This window comes from Monodelphis domestica, chromosome 3, assembly GCF_027887165.1.
Source record: "Monodelphis domestica isolate mMonDom1 chromosome 3, mMonDom1.pri, whole genome shotgun sequence".
NCBI classification, from domain to species: domain Eukaryota; kingdom Metazoa; phylum Chordata; class Mammalia; order Didelphimorphia; family Didelphidae; genus Monodelphis; species Monodelphis domestica.
Genome location: NC_077229.1, coordinates 303,304,347 through 303,319,374, shown reverse-complemented (window position 1 = coordinate 303,319,374; position 15,028 = coordinate 303,304,347). Strand labels below are relative to the sequence as shown.

The window sequence follows — 15,028 nt, the reverse complement described above, 5'->3', positions numbered from 1 at the left end:
GTTCTTTTTCAATGTAGCTGCTGTAGTCAGAAAACTGGGAAGAACTGGCAAAATGCTTTCATAACCTGGAAGTTCCTATCTGGATACAAGATTATGTTAACACATGAAAGGGTCCATGTTCTTAAACCGTTTTAACTAAATGGATGTGAAGTCAAGAGAATTCTTCAACTAATACCTTTCTTATGATAATCCCTAAGATTATCCAGTAAAAGTATACAAGGAGAAGAATTATAACTTGCTTAGGAGAAGAGGGTGTCAGCTTTAATAAAATTTTGACTAAATGGATTCCTTGTTTAACTTGCAAGGTCTAAAATATATGAAAATACATTAACATTGACCCATCAAATATGGATTAAAAACTCTAAAATTTAGGATTATAGAAATCATGAATAAAAAACTTACTTTTGTCCTGAGCCATGCTGGAATCCCAGGAGAGAGCCATTGTCATCAAAGTCCCCAATTGGATTTTCATCAATATCTAGTTCATGGCTATAAATACAAAAAGAGAAAGTTTTTATTAACACTGACTAACAGGGCAGCTGGATGGCTCAGTGGTTTGAGAGTCAGGCCTAGAGATGGGAGGTCCTACCTTCAAATCTGACCTCAGACACTTCCTAGCTGTGTGACCCTGGGCAAGTTAACTCCCCATTGCCTAGCCTTTATCACTCTTCTGCCTTGGAACAAATACAAAGTATTGATTCTAAGACAGATTCTGGTAAGGGTTTTAAAAAAAACAAAACACAACAAAAAACAAACACCGACTAACAAGCCCTATTATCTCTATAGACCACCATTATTTTCAATAGTTTGAAAAAAATAAATTAGCAAAATATAAACAAAATACTATGCCTTTTCTATAATAATCAAGTATAGAATAATTGGGAAGTGGAGATAGTTCACTTATTAGGGCTTTAAAAATCACTTAAAATACTTATATTTGGATATATACAAAGGCTATAAAGGTTATGAGAATAGTGTTCCCTCTTCCACTAGTTTCATCTAATTTTCAAATGGAAAAGCTACTCAGACACATTTATAATACCCCAAAGCAACCTTTTTGACCATAAAAAAGTAATATTTCACAAATAAAAAGCTACAAAACTATACATAAACACCCACACAAGGAAAAACCGTAAAACAAAACAAAACAAAACAAACCTGACTGTAAGCAATAAAAATTACTAGTTGATAACTTCAACCACTCAGAAACACTCAAGAAACTTACTACTTATTAATCGCTTTGGAAACAGCTTGGTTCCATGGGCAGAGGGCAGGACTTTGAGTCAGGACTCTTCAGTTTGAATCTCACCTCAGAAACTTATTAGCTATGTGACTCTTAGCAAGTAGATTTGTCTCAGATTCTCAGTTTCCTCACCTCTAACTTGGGGATCATACTTGTATTTCCTATCTAACAGAGTTGTGATGAAGGAAGTTTGTAGAGCTTAAAATGCTGTCCAGGTTTGAATTAATAATATTATAACACCAGAATGGACAGCTACTAAAAGTTTGGCTTATTCTACCAATGCAGATTGTTATATTCTTCATCTTAAAAAGTTCTTAATTCTTAAAAAGTTGCATGGGTCTTTGAGGCTTTAAGAGACTTGCCTAGGATCACATCTCCTATCTAGTATGTGTCAGAGGTGGGACTTGAACACTTTCTTGACTGCTACTAGTTCCATATTCACTGCATTGACCTGTACTAATATATTGCAAAATGAAGTGATACATGAAGTACAGAGAGCAAACTGCTATTATTTTGAATTCATTCTATGTGATACCATCATTAACTTGCCTTTCTTGATATTTTCACCTTCACTCCAATCCATTCTTCAAATGCTGCCAGAATAACCTATACATTCTAGCATATCTGGACTATTTTTTAGTATCCTTCCCAAAACCATCTCTTAACACCTGTTTTTTATTCATGGTATTTCTCATGCCTCTAACAGCTTCTATCCTCTCCATTTTTTGGTTATTGAATTCCTATCTATATTTTAGAGCTCCTATTAAATTGCTATTTCCATCAAGTCTTTCCTGATCCTCAAATACCTATTTTTCCCCTATAAAAATTACATAGCACTTGTTTTATAATTCTTTTTCTGTTTGTAGTATAGCTACTATTCACATACTAGTATATAGTAATGCAGTATACTTATATTTATACCTATACCATACACAGTTCTGCTTGTACTTTAGCACTCTTATTGGCTTGTAAGTTTTGTGAAAGTAGAGACTATATGTTATCTAAATTTTGTAACTTTCTAAGCACCTACACCAGTGCTCTAGATAAAAGAACTTAAATATTCAATGGACAAATTATATTATCTCAAACTCTTCATTATATATATACCAGCATGGAATAGTTTTTATGTCCTTGGTCAAATTACAACCTCGCTTGGTATTTAGTTTCTTACAGATAAAATATGTAGACTTGACCAGGTGATATTTTAAGGTTTCTTTTCTTGGTTTTATAAACCCTTACCTTCTGTCAAGTGATTTTCCCAAGGTCACATGGCTAGGAAGTATCTAAGGCCAAATTTGAACTCAATATCTCCCATCTCTAGACCTGGTCTTCTATCCACTGATTCATCTAGCTGCTGTTTTTAAGGTTTCTTGAAGCTACATTTACTTTTGTGAATTGTATTCAATAATAATTAAAAATACAAGACCTCATCTCTAAAATGATAGAGTACAAAGAGAAGTGAACTTTCTTTAAGGTTGCTTTCAGGAGATAAATGCTACCTTCCTATTGAAAATATAAGCTCCTTAAAATAGGGCCTATGACTTTTAAAAAATTTCTTCCACAGTGACTCGTAAAGTGCTAGGCTCTCAATAGTATTTATTAAATGCTTTGCTGTTTACTAATAATAGAAATTTTTTTTTTGTGAAAAGATTTACCTCCTCTTCAATTTGGCTGGTTTATATTCAGGTGGCTCCTCCTCACTCTCATCACCATCCTTACTATTGCTGTATGACACTTCTTTCTTTGTACTTGTTCCAGAAGTCTCCTGTGAATCTAGACAGGTAGAGATATAGTAGATTTTCACCCCATATTCTGACAATTCTTGTCATTCTCAAACTCAGTCTAAATGTTTCAGTGCCTTTCTTGCACTGTCCCTTCTTTTTGGTGCCCCAGGCAACTTTCTAAGACTTTAAATTGTAAAGAAAGTGTTGACCTTCCCTGGTAGAGGGAATTTCCTCACATGAGAAGAGGATATCTGCATGCCAGATGACTAAGGAAGGCCAATGTTACTGTGAAACAACCGTGAAGGAATAAATATTTATCTATTAGGCACCATATACCAGGGACTATGCCAAGTGCTTCATAAATACTGGCTCACAACAATCCTAAAAGGTAAGTACTTTTACCATCAACTTTTTACTGAGGAGAGGCAGACAGAAGTTAAGTGACTTGCCTACAGTTGCCCAGGTACTAAATGTCTAAGGCTGGATTTGAGGTTATCCTGACAGTAAGCTCAATGCTCTGTCCACCATGCCACCTAGCTATGATAAAAATTATATCAACAGCTAGAAAAGACTGTAAAATTGAGATTGAGAGAAATTTTATATGACAAAGGCACAGAGAGAAATGATGAAGATATACTGTCTAGAACTTTGAGATCTGATATAAATGATTCCTTCATTTCCTTTCTGATTACTCACAAGTCTTCATGTAAGTACCAGGAAGAACTTCCAGAAACATTCAAATTTATAGTTTAGACCTGGCAGTGACTTTTTAGTCAAACACTGGTGGTTTTTCAGATGGAAAAAGAGGCTTGAAGAAATGACACATCCATAGTCACAGGAGGAAGAAGAGGCTAGGATCTCCCATTGCTCAATTTTTTTTGTCAGAGGGTCAGGCATACAAAAAGAAGAGAGATGAGTTCATTCTGAGGGCAAGGGCAGGGAGCAAAAAAATTTCACTATATGAGAAAGTGCCAAAATAATCTAGGTTTTAAGGCTGAAACTAGGACTTGAGGAATTCATATGTTTTAGGAATTCTCTATCTTCTTGAAATTATCACCTTTCTAGAATGGAAGCTCCCTAAGAGCAGAAACTATAGTTTATTTTAACTTTTCTTGAATCCTTATCACCTAGCATAGTGCCTAGCAACTAGTAAGTGTTAAATAAGTGCTATCTGATAGCCACTGGCTTTTTTGATTCTGGCCAAGTCACTTAATCATTCAAAGAACTTTATATAGGACTTGTAAAGTTGCACAATAACTGGCTTATCTGATCTACTTTAGTAGAAGTTACTTCATCACGAGTTACTAGAATTAATGAAGGTAAAATGTCCAAAAAAAAAACCAAAATCAAAAACAAACCAAAAACAATAAACAAATAACTCATGATCTGGCATCCCACTGGGCCCACAGATAGCCTTAGCTTAACCTATCCCTGATGTCTCAAATGCTTAGACTATAGTGATAAATAAGTACATTAATTTAGCCATCACAAAGGGGAATGAAAGCCACTTACCCGTCAGTAGGATATGTGCTCTGAGTTACTTATTCATTAATAGAGAAAGCCAGCAAAGGCAAAGGAGGTGGAAAATATTTTAATAGTCACATCCTAAGTATTTGACAAGTAGTTATTTGTTGGTTGAAACACCAATTAATAGATGTAACTATAATTTTTTAATTTGTTACAACAAAATCAAGTAAGCACTCAAGTAAATATTTAGTTTCTTGCAAATTATAAGTGGATATATTATTTACTAGGGTGCATGACTTGGAAAACATGAGGTTTTATATAGTCATGAAGGTAGCAACAGGAAACCATTACAAACTGTTTCCATTTAAGAATGATAAACACAATGATGAAATTTTTAAAAATTATTAAACCACTACTCAGTATGACATTTTTCCACTTAGCATTTTAAAACCACATTATGACATTTTCATGGTCAATTCTTGTGTTATAAGTTCATTTGGGTAATCAGTATATTAACACTGACCTGCTTGGTTGGTATTTCTATTTTCTGACAAATTCCTTTTCTTGGTTGTTCCATCACATGGCTCACATTCATTGGAAAGACTGCACTCCTGTTCACCATTAACCTTGTTCAGCGACTGATAATCACCACAAATTACAGTTGGGTTTAAGCTGTCATTCTTTACTTCCACTGAATTCAAATTTAGGCTACTAATTCTGTCAAGTATTTCTTCATGATGCTTATCATATGAACTTTCTTCATAATTTTCCTCCCCACTTCTAGTCATGGAAACTAAGTCCAATAATGATCTCTTTGTAATGCTACTATCATCTTTCTCATCAATTTCAATTTTAGACACACAATTATCTGTGTCATAACTTTGTGAACTATCAAAAGTCCAACCCTGACCTTCCCAATACTGAAACTGTTCCAAATAATACCAGTAAACATGACTATAATGTTGTTCCCATTTTTCTTTTGTCTCTGGAGAATTCCAAGGTTCAGTAGACAATATTTCATTTGGGTGTTTTTCTTGCCAGCTTTGCCATAACAATCCTTCTCCATATTCACTCCAATATTTTTGCCATTTTTCTGTAATTTCTAAGTTTTGAAGTAATACATTTTCAGTAGATAATTTTTCAGTTTCTACTTCTTTCCCATTTTGAAGTTCAGATGTTCTAGTCTCCTCATATTGCTCAAAAGCTGGATCATCTGACATTAAGTGGTCATCATCTTCATGAATCTCTTTCTGTGACTCTTGCAGAATTTCATCTGAGTATTTCTTTTGAGATTTTTTCTTTTTCTTTTTAAATTTAGTTTTTTTATTTCTGGAATTCATGGACACCTAAATATAAGTGAAAACAATTTCATTATGAAATTTTTAACATGTTTCTTTTTGAAATCATAAATAGGGGGCAGCTGGGTGGCTCAGTGGATTGAGAGCTGGGCCTAGAGATGGGAGTTCCTGGGTTCAAATCTGGCCTAGATACTTCCTACCTGTGTGACCCTGGGCAATTCACTTAACCCCCATTGCCTAGCCCATACCACTTTTCTGTATTGGAACCAAAATACAGTATTGATTCCAAGGGGGGAAGGTATGGGTTCAAAAAAAAAAAAGAAATCATAAATATAAGATTGTATTTTTAAAATTACTATTATGGGCTTAATTTACTTAAAATGTTGAATCTTTAAAAATTATAAGCAGACTATTTCCTCCTCCTCCCCCATCCCCACCCCCAGATAGAAGATCATTTCAGCTCTGGACCTTATACCTCATTATTACCTTCTATGTTCTCACTCTGACTAGAGTGAAAGCTTCTTTCAGAACCTCAACTATTCTTCATTTCCTACCCAGCTTCATTCCTTTGGAATTCTTCATTATGCCCCCAACTCCTAGTATCCTAACTTCCTTTTGTGTGTCATCTTCTTCCATTAAGAGGCAAGTTCCTTGAGGATGGGGATTATATTTTGCCTTTTTTTTTTTAATCCCCAGGGCTCAGCACAGTGCCTTCTACTTTGTAGATACTTAATATATGTTTACTGACCAAACTAAAAAGACTTGGGGAAAAATTCCCTAATCTTGTATATTGGCTGCATCATGGTTAATGATTAGAAGTAAAGGAAATAATGTAACGTTTACCTCAAAATTCTTATGAGAAGACAGGCCTCCAAACTGAAGGGGTAGTCCCATGCTTCTCATCAATTCGGCCTCAGAATCCAGTTCAATTTCATCTGATTTCAAAGTACTGCCATCTTCTGATTCAACAGTCCCATGAGAATTATATTCCCTCTCCTCTGTGGCTTGTTCTATAGATAAAATTTTTTTTAAAGTTTATAGTTAAAAAAAAATTTGCTCATGTGCATACATGGCTTATATGATTACTTTCCAAGTAATGATCCTTGCCTCTGACTTGACCTGGTTTTCAATACGAATTTTCTTATAAAATTTAAAACACCACAAAATTATTAACTTCACTCATAGGAAAATATATGCTTTTATGAATGTCTAGAAAAAACAAGTCTATGAAAAGTTTAGTAAAAAGAATATAGGGGGGCAGCTGGGTAGCTCAGTGGATTAAGAGCCAGTCCTAGAGACGGGAGGTCCTAGGTTAAAATCTGGCCTCAGCCACTTCCTAGCTGTGTGACCCTGGGCAAGTCACTTGACCCCCATTGCCTAGCCCTTACCACTCTTCTGCCTTGGAGCCAATACATAGTATTGACTCCAAGACGGAAGGTAAGGGTTTAAAAAAAAAAAAGAATATAGGACTTTGGATACCAGAAGACCTAGGCTTTAATTTGGGCTCTGCCACTATTGGTATAACTTTGGGGAAGTCACAATCTCTTTGTTTATACTTCCTAATATAATGAGTGTTGGACATTTGTTTATACACTTAAAACTACTCAAATCTCCAAGATAACCAATTTCTACTTATTACAAAATAACTTACTGCATTTTAATGCTATTTCTTAAATTAATAATCTAAGGCACTACATGTATTAATAAGAAAAGTAAAATTCATTAATAGTGGACAGCAGCAGTTGTTTTATATATATTTTCATTGTTACAACAACCCTGTAAAATAGGTACTATTATTATTTCCATTTTTTAATGAGAAAACTGAAGGTGAGAAAAGTTAAGCAAGTTGTTCAGTTTCATGCAGCTTGATAAGTGTTGGAGGCAGAATTCAAACTAAGGGAGGTCTCCCAATTTCAAGTCCAATGCTCTACCCTAATAGGCTGTATTATACATATTAATTCATAGTCAACAATTTTAGATTCAAGTTCTTGTTTAAGTCTAGATAAATAAAACAATTGTTTTCAACATATTGAAAATTCTATAAATGTTATAAAGAAGCCAAAAAATTAAAAGTTTTTAGCAACTGGTATAATTCTATTAAAGTTTCATTACAATAGTTCCAGCTCATAGCCCAGTTATTTGAAATAATTTTCAGTGATTTATTCTAGTGGTATATGCAAAGAATTTCTTCCATATATATTTTCCATAGATATAGACTACAATATCTATTCAAACTGTTACAGATATATCTATTTCTTGAAAGTTCCAATTGTAAAAATGGAGACTTGAATCCAGGACTCCAGTCCCCAGAAATCCTTGCTCACTTCCCAGAATGCTTTGTAATCGCACTGAATTCTCACCTGGGAGAGAACAGGAATTATTATTTAAAGGAGTTCTCAGCCTACTGAGGGTCCCTTTTCCTACTTTCGCTGCAGAGCAGACTCATCTCTCATGATGTGAGTGAAATTGAATTGGGCCTCTCGGCCCACCTAGCACGTGCCTTTCTTACTTGTATTTTCTTAAATTCGCAACTTTTAATAAAACTCTAAAAATATAATACTCATTGCAGAGAGAAACTAATTTCTACCTGCCCCAGCTTCCCCCAAATTTTAACTCTTTACACAATCTATGATTTTATCTGTATAGGGAAACCTCCTTTGCCCTTGAGAAATCAATCTGAAGCTGAAAGATGAAACCAGTCTTTGGTTCTACTAAAAAGCTGAAATGAAGTTTTCCTTAGTCCAAGAACTGCTACATACATATACATATGCACATATTGGTATGTATGCTTATCTATACGTATACATCATCTCAATGAATTGGAATGTACTAGAATAGCACCAACTTGAAAGGTACTAGTACTATCATATTCAACTTTTTACAACTTTACATATGGCCAATCTGTTCATAATTTGGCACCAAAAAGCATCTACATAAAGCTACTTCACTTTCAATAATGTTAATGTATTAATCTGTCAATTTCAGATGGTTACCTCAATTTCCAAAATCATAATTTTGCTTTACCAAAAACCCCATCTAGTGGCAAAAGATGATAACTGTAGTCTATATTATATAGTGGCTTTAGGGGGAAAAACCAAATATGATTAATTTGTTTCTATGGCAATTTTCAGCAAAACCACCACATAAAATACTTGGTGATTTGCAGAAAAATACATATCACAGAAAAATACCATGATGGATGTTAAAATTACATGTGAGTAAAAATATTGTTATAGTCAATTTGCAAAAATTCAAGTTATATACCTGTATTGCTGGTGTCATTGCCTTTCACATAGAATCCTTTTAACCCTAAGTAGTACAATTTTCGATCCCTGTAAAGATAAACAAAGGCACATTAGCAACAATTCTACAAAACAAATGAAATTATAAATCCAGGGAAATGCTTGCTTTCAAGATATGTAAAAAAAAATGTAAATCAAATCAACTACATTCTCTCTTCTATAACTATATCTTAGATATCAGATCCTTATAATAAGTAATTGAAACTAGGATTTTAATCCACCCTTTTCCCCCCAGTTTCCCTTTTCGTACTGGCAACACTGATTTTGTTCATGCAAAAGCTTTTCAACTAAATATAATCAAAATATGTTTTACTTTGTATCATTTATTTCCCTTGTTTATATGGTAGAAAATGGTAATAAAACCCAACCCTCACTTTCCCAAATTGTTTTTCAGTTTTCTCAACAGTTCCTGTAAAATATGAAGCTCTCTTATATTGTTGATTTAATGAACCGAGGTTAAGAGTAACTGAATCTTGCTAATTGATTATTTCCCCACTCTCCTAGTTTGCTATTTTTTGACTAGCACCAAAAGGAGATGGATCACCTATTCTGTAAAGGAAAGAGCAAGTAGGCCAGTTTGGCTGGAAAAGTGAAGCTCTTAAGTCAGTGTAATTTACAATAAATCTGGAAAGATGTGATATGATGGAGCCAAATTGTGAAGGGATCTAAGCATGATAAATATATAATCTTGGAGGCAAAAGGGAGCACCACTGAAGCTTCTTGAGCAGACTGAAAGGGTCAGATCTATGATTTAGGATTATCATTTTGGCAGCAAGGTTTATACAACACAATAGATAAAATGGATGGATACATCAGGGCACCATTATGACAGTCTAGGTGAGAAGTAACAAGGGTATAAATTATGGTTTGGTGTCAGTGGAGAGAAGAGAAGGTACCACAAGAAGGAAGAATTGACTAGACCTGGCAACTAATTATATATGGGAATCTGAGAGTGATGTATCAAGGAGAAGTTGATTCTAATTATAAACCTGGATAACTATAAGAACAGTGATGCCCTACATAAATAGGAGGCTAAGATGAATTTAAGAAAAAAAAATCAGGTAAAAAAGATAAGCAAAGAGTGATTAGAGTGCCAGGCCTGGAGTCAAGAAGACTCCTCTTCCTAAGTTCAAATCTGGCCTCAGATACTAGCTGTGTGACCCTGGGCAAGTTACTTCACCCTATATTTGCCTCAGTTTCCACATCTGTAAAATAAGCTAGAGAAGAAAATGGCCAGTTGCTCCAGCATCCTTGCCAAGAAAACTCCAAATGGGATGATGAAAAGTTGGACATGACCAAACAACAAATATAAAGGAATACAGAGTTAGAGTTGGAAGGAACACACAGCTGTCATTTAATCCAACTCCTTAATTTTACACACACACACACACATACAAATAGTAGTAAAGTTGAACTTTTAAAAATGATTATTTTATCTTTTAATTAGGTATTACCTGAGATAATATATTCATGTAACAACTTTGGGAAAAGTTTTATGAATCTTTTTACAGTAGGCCAGAATAGAACAAATTCTAACTTGCTTTCTTGCTCAATTCCTCAAAATCTACAACTAGATTCATCTTTACAGTACTTTAAACCTGGCTATTGCACAAGCATTTAGCAATTAAATTTTGACAAAATTCAGAAAAAAATGATAAATCATTAAAAAAATCTTTTGTGAAGTGTACATCAATGTCACTTGTCATTTAAAAATTGCATTCAGACCATGAAAGTAATGAGGCTTTTAATAATTCTCTTTATGAATAATGTTTTCTGTTTCTGGCCTAATGTAGCTTAAGAAAACTGGGAATTGAAAAAACAAAACAAAGATTTTGCTTATAATTATTTGCCAGATATATCACTGATAAAATAGTCTTCTACATATTCTAACTAATATGCTCATCTTGTATATAGTCTAAATGTAGCAGTCCAGCCCATAGGTATTATGGAGAGACAAGGATTGTGAGTGAGCACATGGCCATCTGTGCATGGCAATGAACTCTATTCCCAGCGTGGCTGAAGTTAGGGCATGAAACCTTGCTTCCCCTTTGTCTCACTCACCTGAGGATAATAACCCCACCTTCACCTTGTCATAATTTGCAATTATCCAATGGCAATACACTATGTAACACATCTATATGTATTGAGGCATCATGTAACTTATCAATATGTATTGAGCTCATTTGTATATCAAAGAGAATAAAAGAAAGGGACGCAGCCAGCTCCCCCCATGACATGGGGGGACATGACAGGTTTGCCAAGGAGCAACTTCTCCCCTTTCTTTCTCCTTTCTATCTTTTCCCCTGAGGCCTGGCCCTTCGGTCAGGCCTTCCTGTCTTTCTCTCTTTTCCAATGCTAATACCTAGCATTATCTAACTCCTGTAGTTTCTAATCTCCTTTCCTACTGAGCTAGTATTATCCTCTGACCAGTGCAGTGTTAAATTGGGATCATTGGATGGGAATAGCCTAAATAGTAACGTCCAGAGCAGGGCTGTGACTCCCGAATATTAAGAATATTAATAATTGATTACTGACTCATTTATTCACATCTCTAAGGTCGGCTCTTTCACGCCCTTCGAGGGATTCAAAACTTCTATCCTGTTTCTATTTTCCTACCTTAAAACTTCTCGCGGGCCGGGAAGTTTTACTAAATAATCTCCGTTTCTAATTTCTCACTTCTCCAGGCCATTATCTACAAGGCTGCCAAATTGATATTCTGAAATTATAGAACTGACCATATCACTTTCAAGTTCAAATATTTTCAGTGATTTCCCATTGTCTTTAGCATAAAATATACATTACTATATAGGTTAGCCAATTAAAGCATTTCAGAATTGAGTTCCCATTTGATCTTTCAATCTGTTTCTCCTTTTGATTCTGGTCTGATTTTCCTTCAGTTAACTTTCTTTCCCAGCCAAATTGAACTACTTGTTTTTTCTTATAGGATTTTCCAACTCTTGCCAATATTTGTTGAATCCAGACGGACAAAGAACTCCCAGGCTACTCAAAAAATTGTGCCACATACTATTAGAGGCAATTCTCAAACAGGAGTTCTAAAAATGTTTTGAACAAAGTCAACATTGTTCAGAATAAAGACAAAACATCAATTGAAGCATAAGCTGTAGAGATGAATTTCTATGGGGTAAAATTTGCATTCACTGTGTTTTGGGGGAGTGAGAAGAAATTATTAGCTTTTTCAAAAGAAGAAAGCTAAATTATGTTAAAAAGTGGACTCATACTAATAATAATGAAATGGATCTTGATTGATGGCACATGTTAAACCCAGCAGAACTGTGCGTCATATATGAGAGGGGGGTGGGGAAGGAAGGAATATGAGTCTTGTAACCATGGAAAATTATTCTAAATCATCTAATTAAATAAAACAAAAAAAAAATAAAAATGTAAATTGATGGTTGGACTGAATATAATTGGTCTCCAGGGATTTAATTTCTAAATCCCAAAAAAGAATTACTAAAGTAGAATTTGTTAGTTTATTTTTTACAATAGAGGGAAGATATTAAGGAAGAGAGAAAAGGGGGATAGGGTATAGGAGAGAGGGAAAGAGGGATAGAGAGAGAGAGGGAGGGAGAGGGGTGGGAGAGAGAGACAGAGAGAGAGAGAGACACAGAGAGACAGAGAGACAGACAGAGACTGAGTACTCCAGCTTCTTCTGAGCCAGGTAGAAATTCTAAGGCCCCAGCCTGGAGAAAGGAGTCTCAAGACTCAGCCCCCCAGAAAGGGCAAGGAAGTAAGAAAGCCTTTACACTCACCATGTTGTCAGTTCAATCAGCAGATTCTTTTATCAGCCTCAACTCCAGTAGGCTCCACTCCAAGTGTGTCTCTTTCAAACTCCCAGAAGAACAACCACCAACAGCTCCCAGAAGACCAACCCTCAACAACCAACCCATTCAGGCTTTGTCTCTTTCTTTTAAAGACCTTTTTTCTTGTGTTACTTCCCCTAATTCCAAGTCTACTAATCACAGCTGAAGCTCTGCTCTAGGACTGCCCAGAAGGCAGTAAGTGGACTCTAATTCATTACCCACTATCACACACTTGAGGTCACAGACCTCCCACCTCAAGATTAAGTGGGAGATTTACACCCTTGGTGATCAGATGGGAACATGGGTAGATCTTCCCACTTAAGTACTGTGCTTACATTTCTGGGGATTAAATCAGCAAATAGACAGGGGATTACAATTCAATCTTCACAATCAAGGAAGAGCTAAGTACCCTCATTGTTACTATTAGGAGAGAGCCAAATCCAATCTTTACAATTCCAAATAACAGCAAGACTTCCCCAGTAGAATGGAAGTGATCAGAGGACAAGAACTGTTTTGTTTTCTATGTTTCCAGTGCTTAACATAATATAGTAGGTATTTAATAAACATTTATTGTTCTTAGAATTCTTCCAAAGGGTTACATTTATCTGGATTTATGAGTTGAGATACAGATGCAATACAGCTCAGTGGACAGAGTGGGCTTTGGAATCAGGGAGGCTGGCATTCAAAGCCTTCTTCTGATTCTTATTACCAGCTCTATTATCCAAGCAAGTCATTTAGCCACAATGTGCCTCAAGGAAGTCATTAGGACTTAAATTATACTAAATCACAGTCAGATCTTAATCTGAGTTTATCAGTAAACAATATTAGATGCTTGTATGTGCCTTCTCAGAATTTTTTTTCCTTTAAACTGGATTAAGATTTAGAGGTGAAATACAATGCAATCTTCTATACCATTTTAAAGAATTGGAGGCTCAGAGTAGCCTAAAGTCTACTGGAGTGAAAAGACAAAATTTAAACACACCATATTTACTCCTAATGCAATCACTCACTGAGAAAGTTATTAAGCACCTACCAATGGCAAGTATTGTCCTGGGCATACAAAAGAAAATAAAGCCCTAGTTCTCAAGAAGAGAACTCTGTATATATAATTAAAAAAATGGAGGAAATAGCTAGCATTTATATAGCACAACTACTTTGTGAAGTATCCCCATGTTACAAAAGAAGAAACTGAGAGATTAGGTGACATACATAGGAACTCAAAGCTAGTTAGTGTCTGAAGCAGAATTTGAACTGGAGTCTCCCTGACTTTACTGAAGTGACATGCCCAGGATCGCACAGTAAGTATCTGAGGCCAGATTTGAACATCCCCAGCCCTACACTCTAGCCAGTGCTACCCTACCCTTGTTGCAGCACCCACCATGAGGAGGCTCACAGCTAATGATCTTAGTGTTGTCCCTAGAGAGTCCAGGTCTTCAATTGTGGGGTGGGTTGGGAGGGGGGCAGAGAGAATGGAAGGCTTAGGAGGCTTCAAGAGAGAACAACCTTTATGGAGAACAGAATAGGGTAATAAATTAGGGAGGTGTAAAAGAATTACCTTGAACTAAAAGTGCCCAGATAGGTTTGATAACATAACTGGGCAATTGTTCTACTGTACCCAGTTTCCTCTTCCATTAAAATTACTGGAGAACACGCAGTACTATACAAATACTTCTTATAATATTTATTAGGAATCTTTTGAGCCTTAACATATCTCAGTAAAATTTTGTTAAAAACTTCGGAATTAAAACAATTTTTGAATTCCTGAGGCTGAAAATAACATTTTTCTCACTTCTAGACGTGATATCACTGTCTTGTTTCACAATGATGTACCAACCAGTGGAACAATATCATATTGCATGTCTCTTCTCCCAATTTGTGATTTTTCCCTTAACAATACCAGGGGCAGGTAGGTGACTTAGTAGATGGAGTATAGAGTCAAGAAGACATCCTCCAGAATTCAAATGTTAATTCGGGCACTTTCTACCCATGTGACCCTGGGCAAATCACTTAACCCTTTTTTGCCTCAGTTTCCTCACCAGTACCTCTGCCAAGAAAGCTCCAAATTGGGTCAGGATACCCCCCCCCCCAATATATATGAAACGACTAAACAAGAACTATCTGTTCAAAGATATCACCTTTAAGCTGTCAGGTTTTAAAGCTACATGGGTTAATT

General features: G+C 35.5%; 1 protein-coding gene and 1 long non-coding RNA gene across 2 annotated transcripts in view; one reads left to right on the top strand and one right to left on the bottom strand.

Annotated features, from left to right (window-relative positions):
• Nucleotides 1–12,380, top strand: part of LOC130458408 (uncharacterized) — a 28,593-nt gene extending 16,213 nt beyond the window's left edge. The window contains exon 3 of the long non-coding RNA XR_008917719.1: nucleotides 11,979–12,380. This is a non-coding gene — a long non-coding RNA (uncharacterized LOC130458408). The remainder of the gene's footprint in view (nucleotides 1–11,978) is intronic.
• The window catches only part of TGS1 (trimethylguanosine synthase 1), a 58,443-nt gene that overhangs the window by 43,031 nt on the left and 384 nt on the right, over nucleotides 1–15,028 (bottom strand). The window contains exons 2-6 of the mRNA XM_007487118.3: nucleotides 8,997–9,064; nucleotides 6,576–6,742; nucleotides 4,958–5,780; nucleotides 2,899–3,016; nucleotides 403–489 (exon numbers count right to left, since the gene is read on the bottom strand). Coding sequence (XP_007487180.1) covers nucleotides 403–489; nucleotides 2,899–3,016; nucleotides 4,958–5,780; nucleotides 6,576–6,742; nucleotides 8,997–9,064 — 1,263 coding nt within the window. The remainder of the gene's footprint in view (nucleotides 1–402; nucleotides 490–2,898; nucleotides 3,017–4,957; nucleotides 5,781–6,575; nucleotides 6,743–8,996; nucleotides 9,065–15,028) is intronic.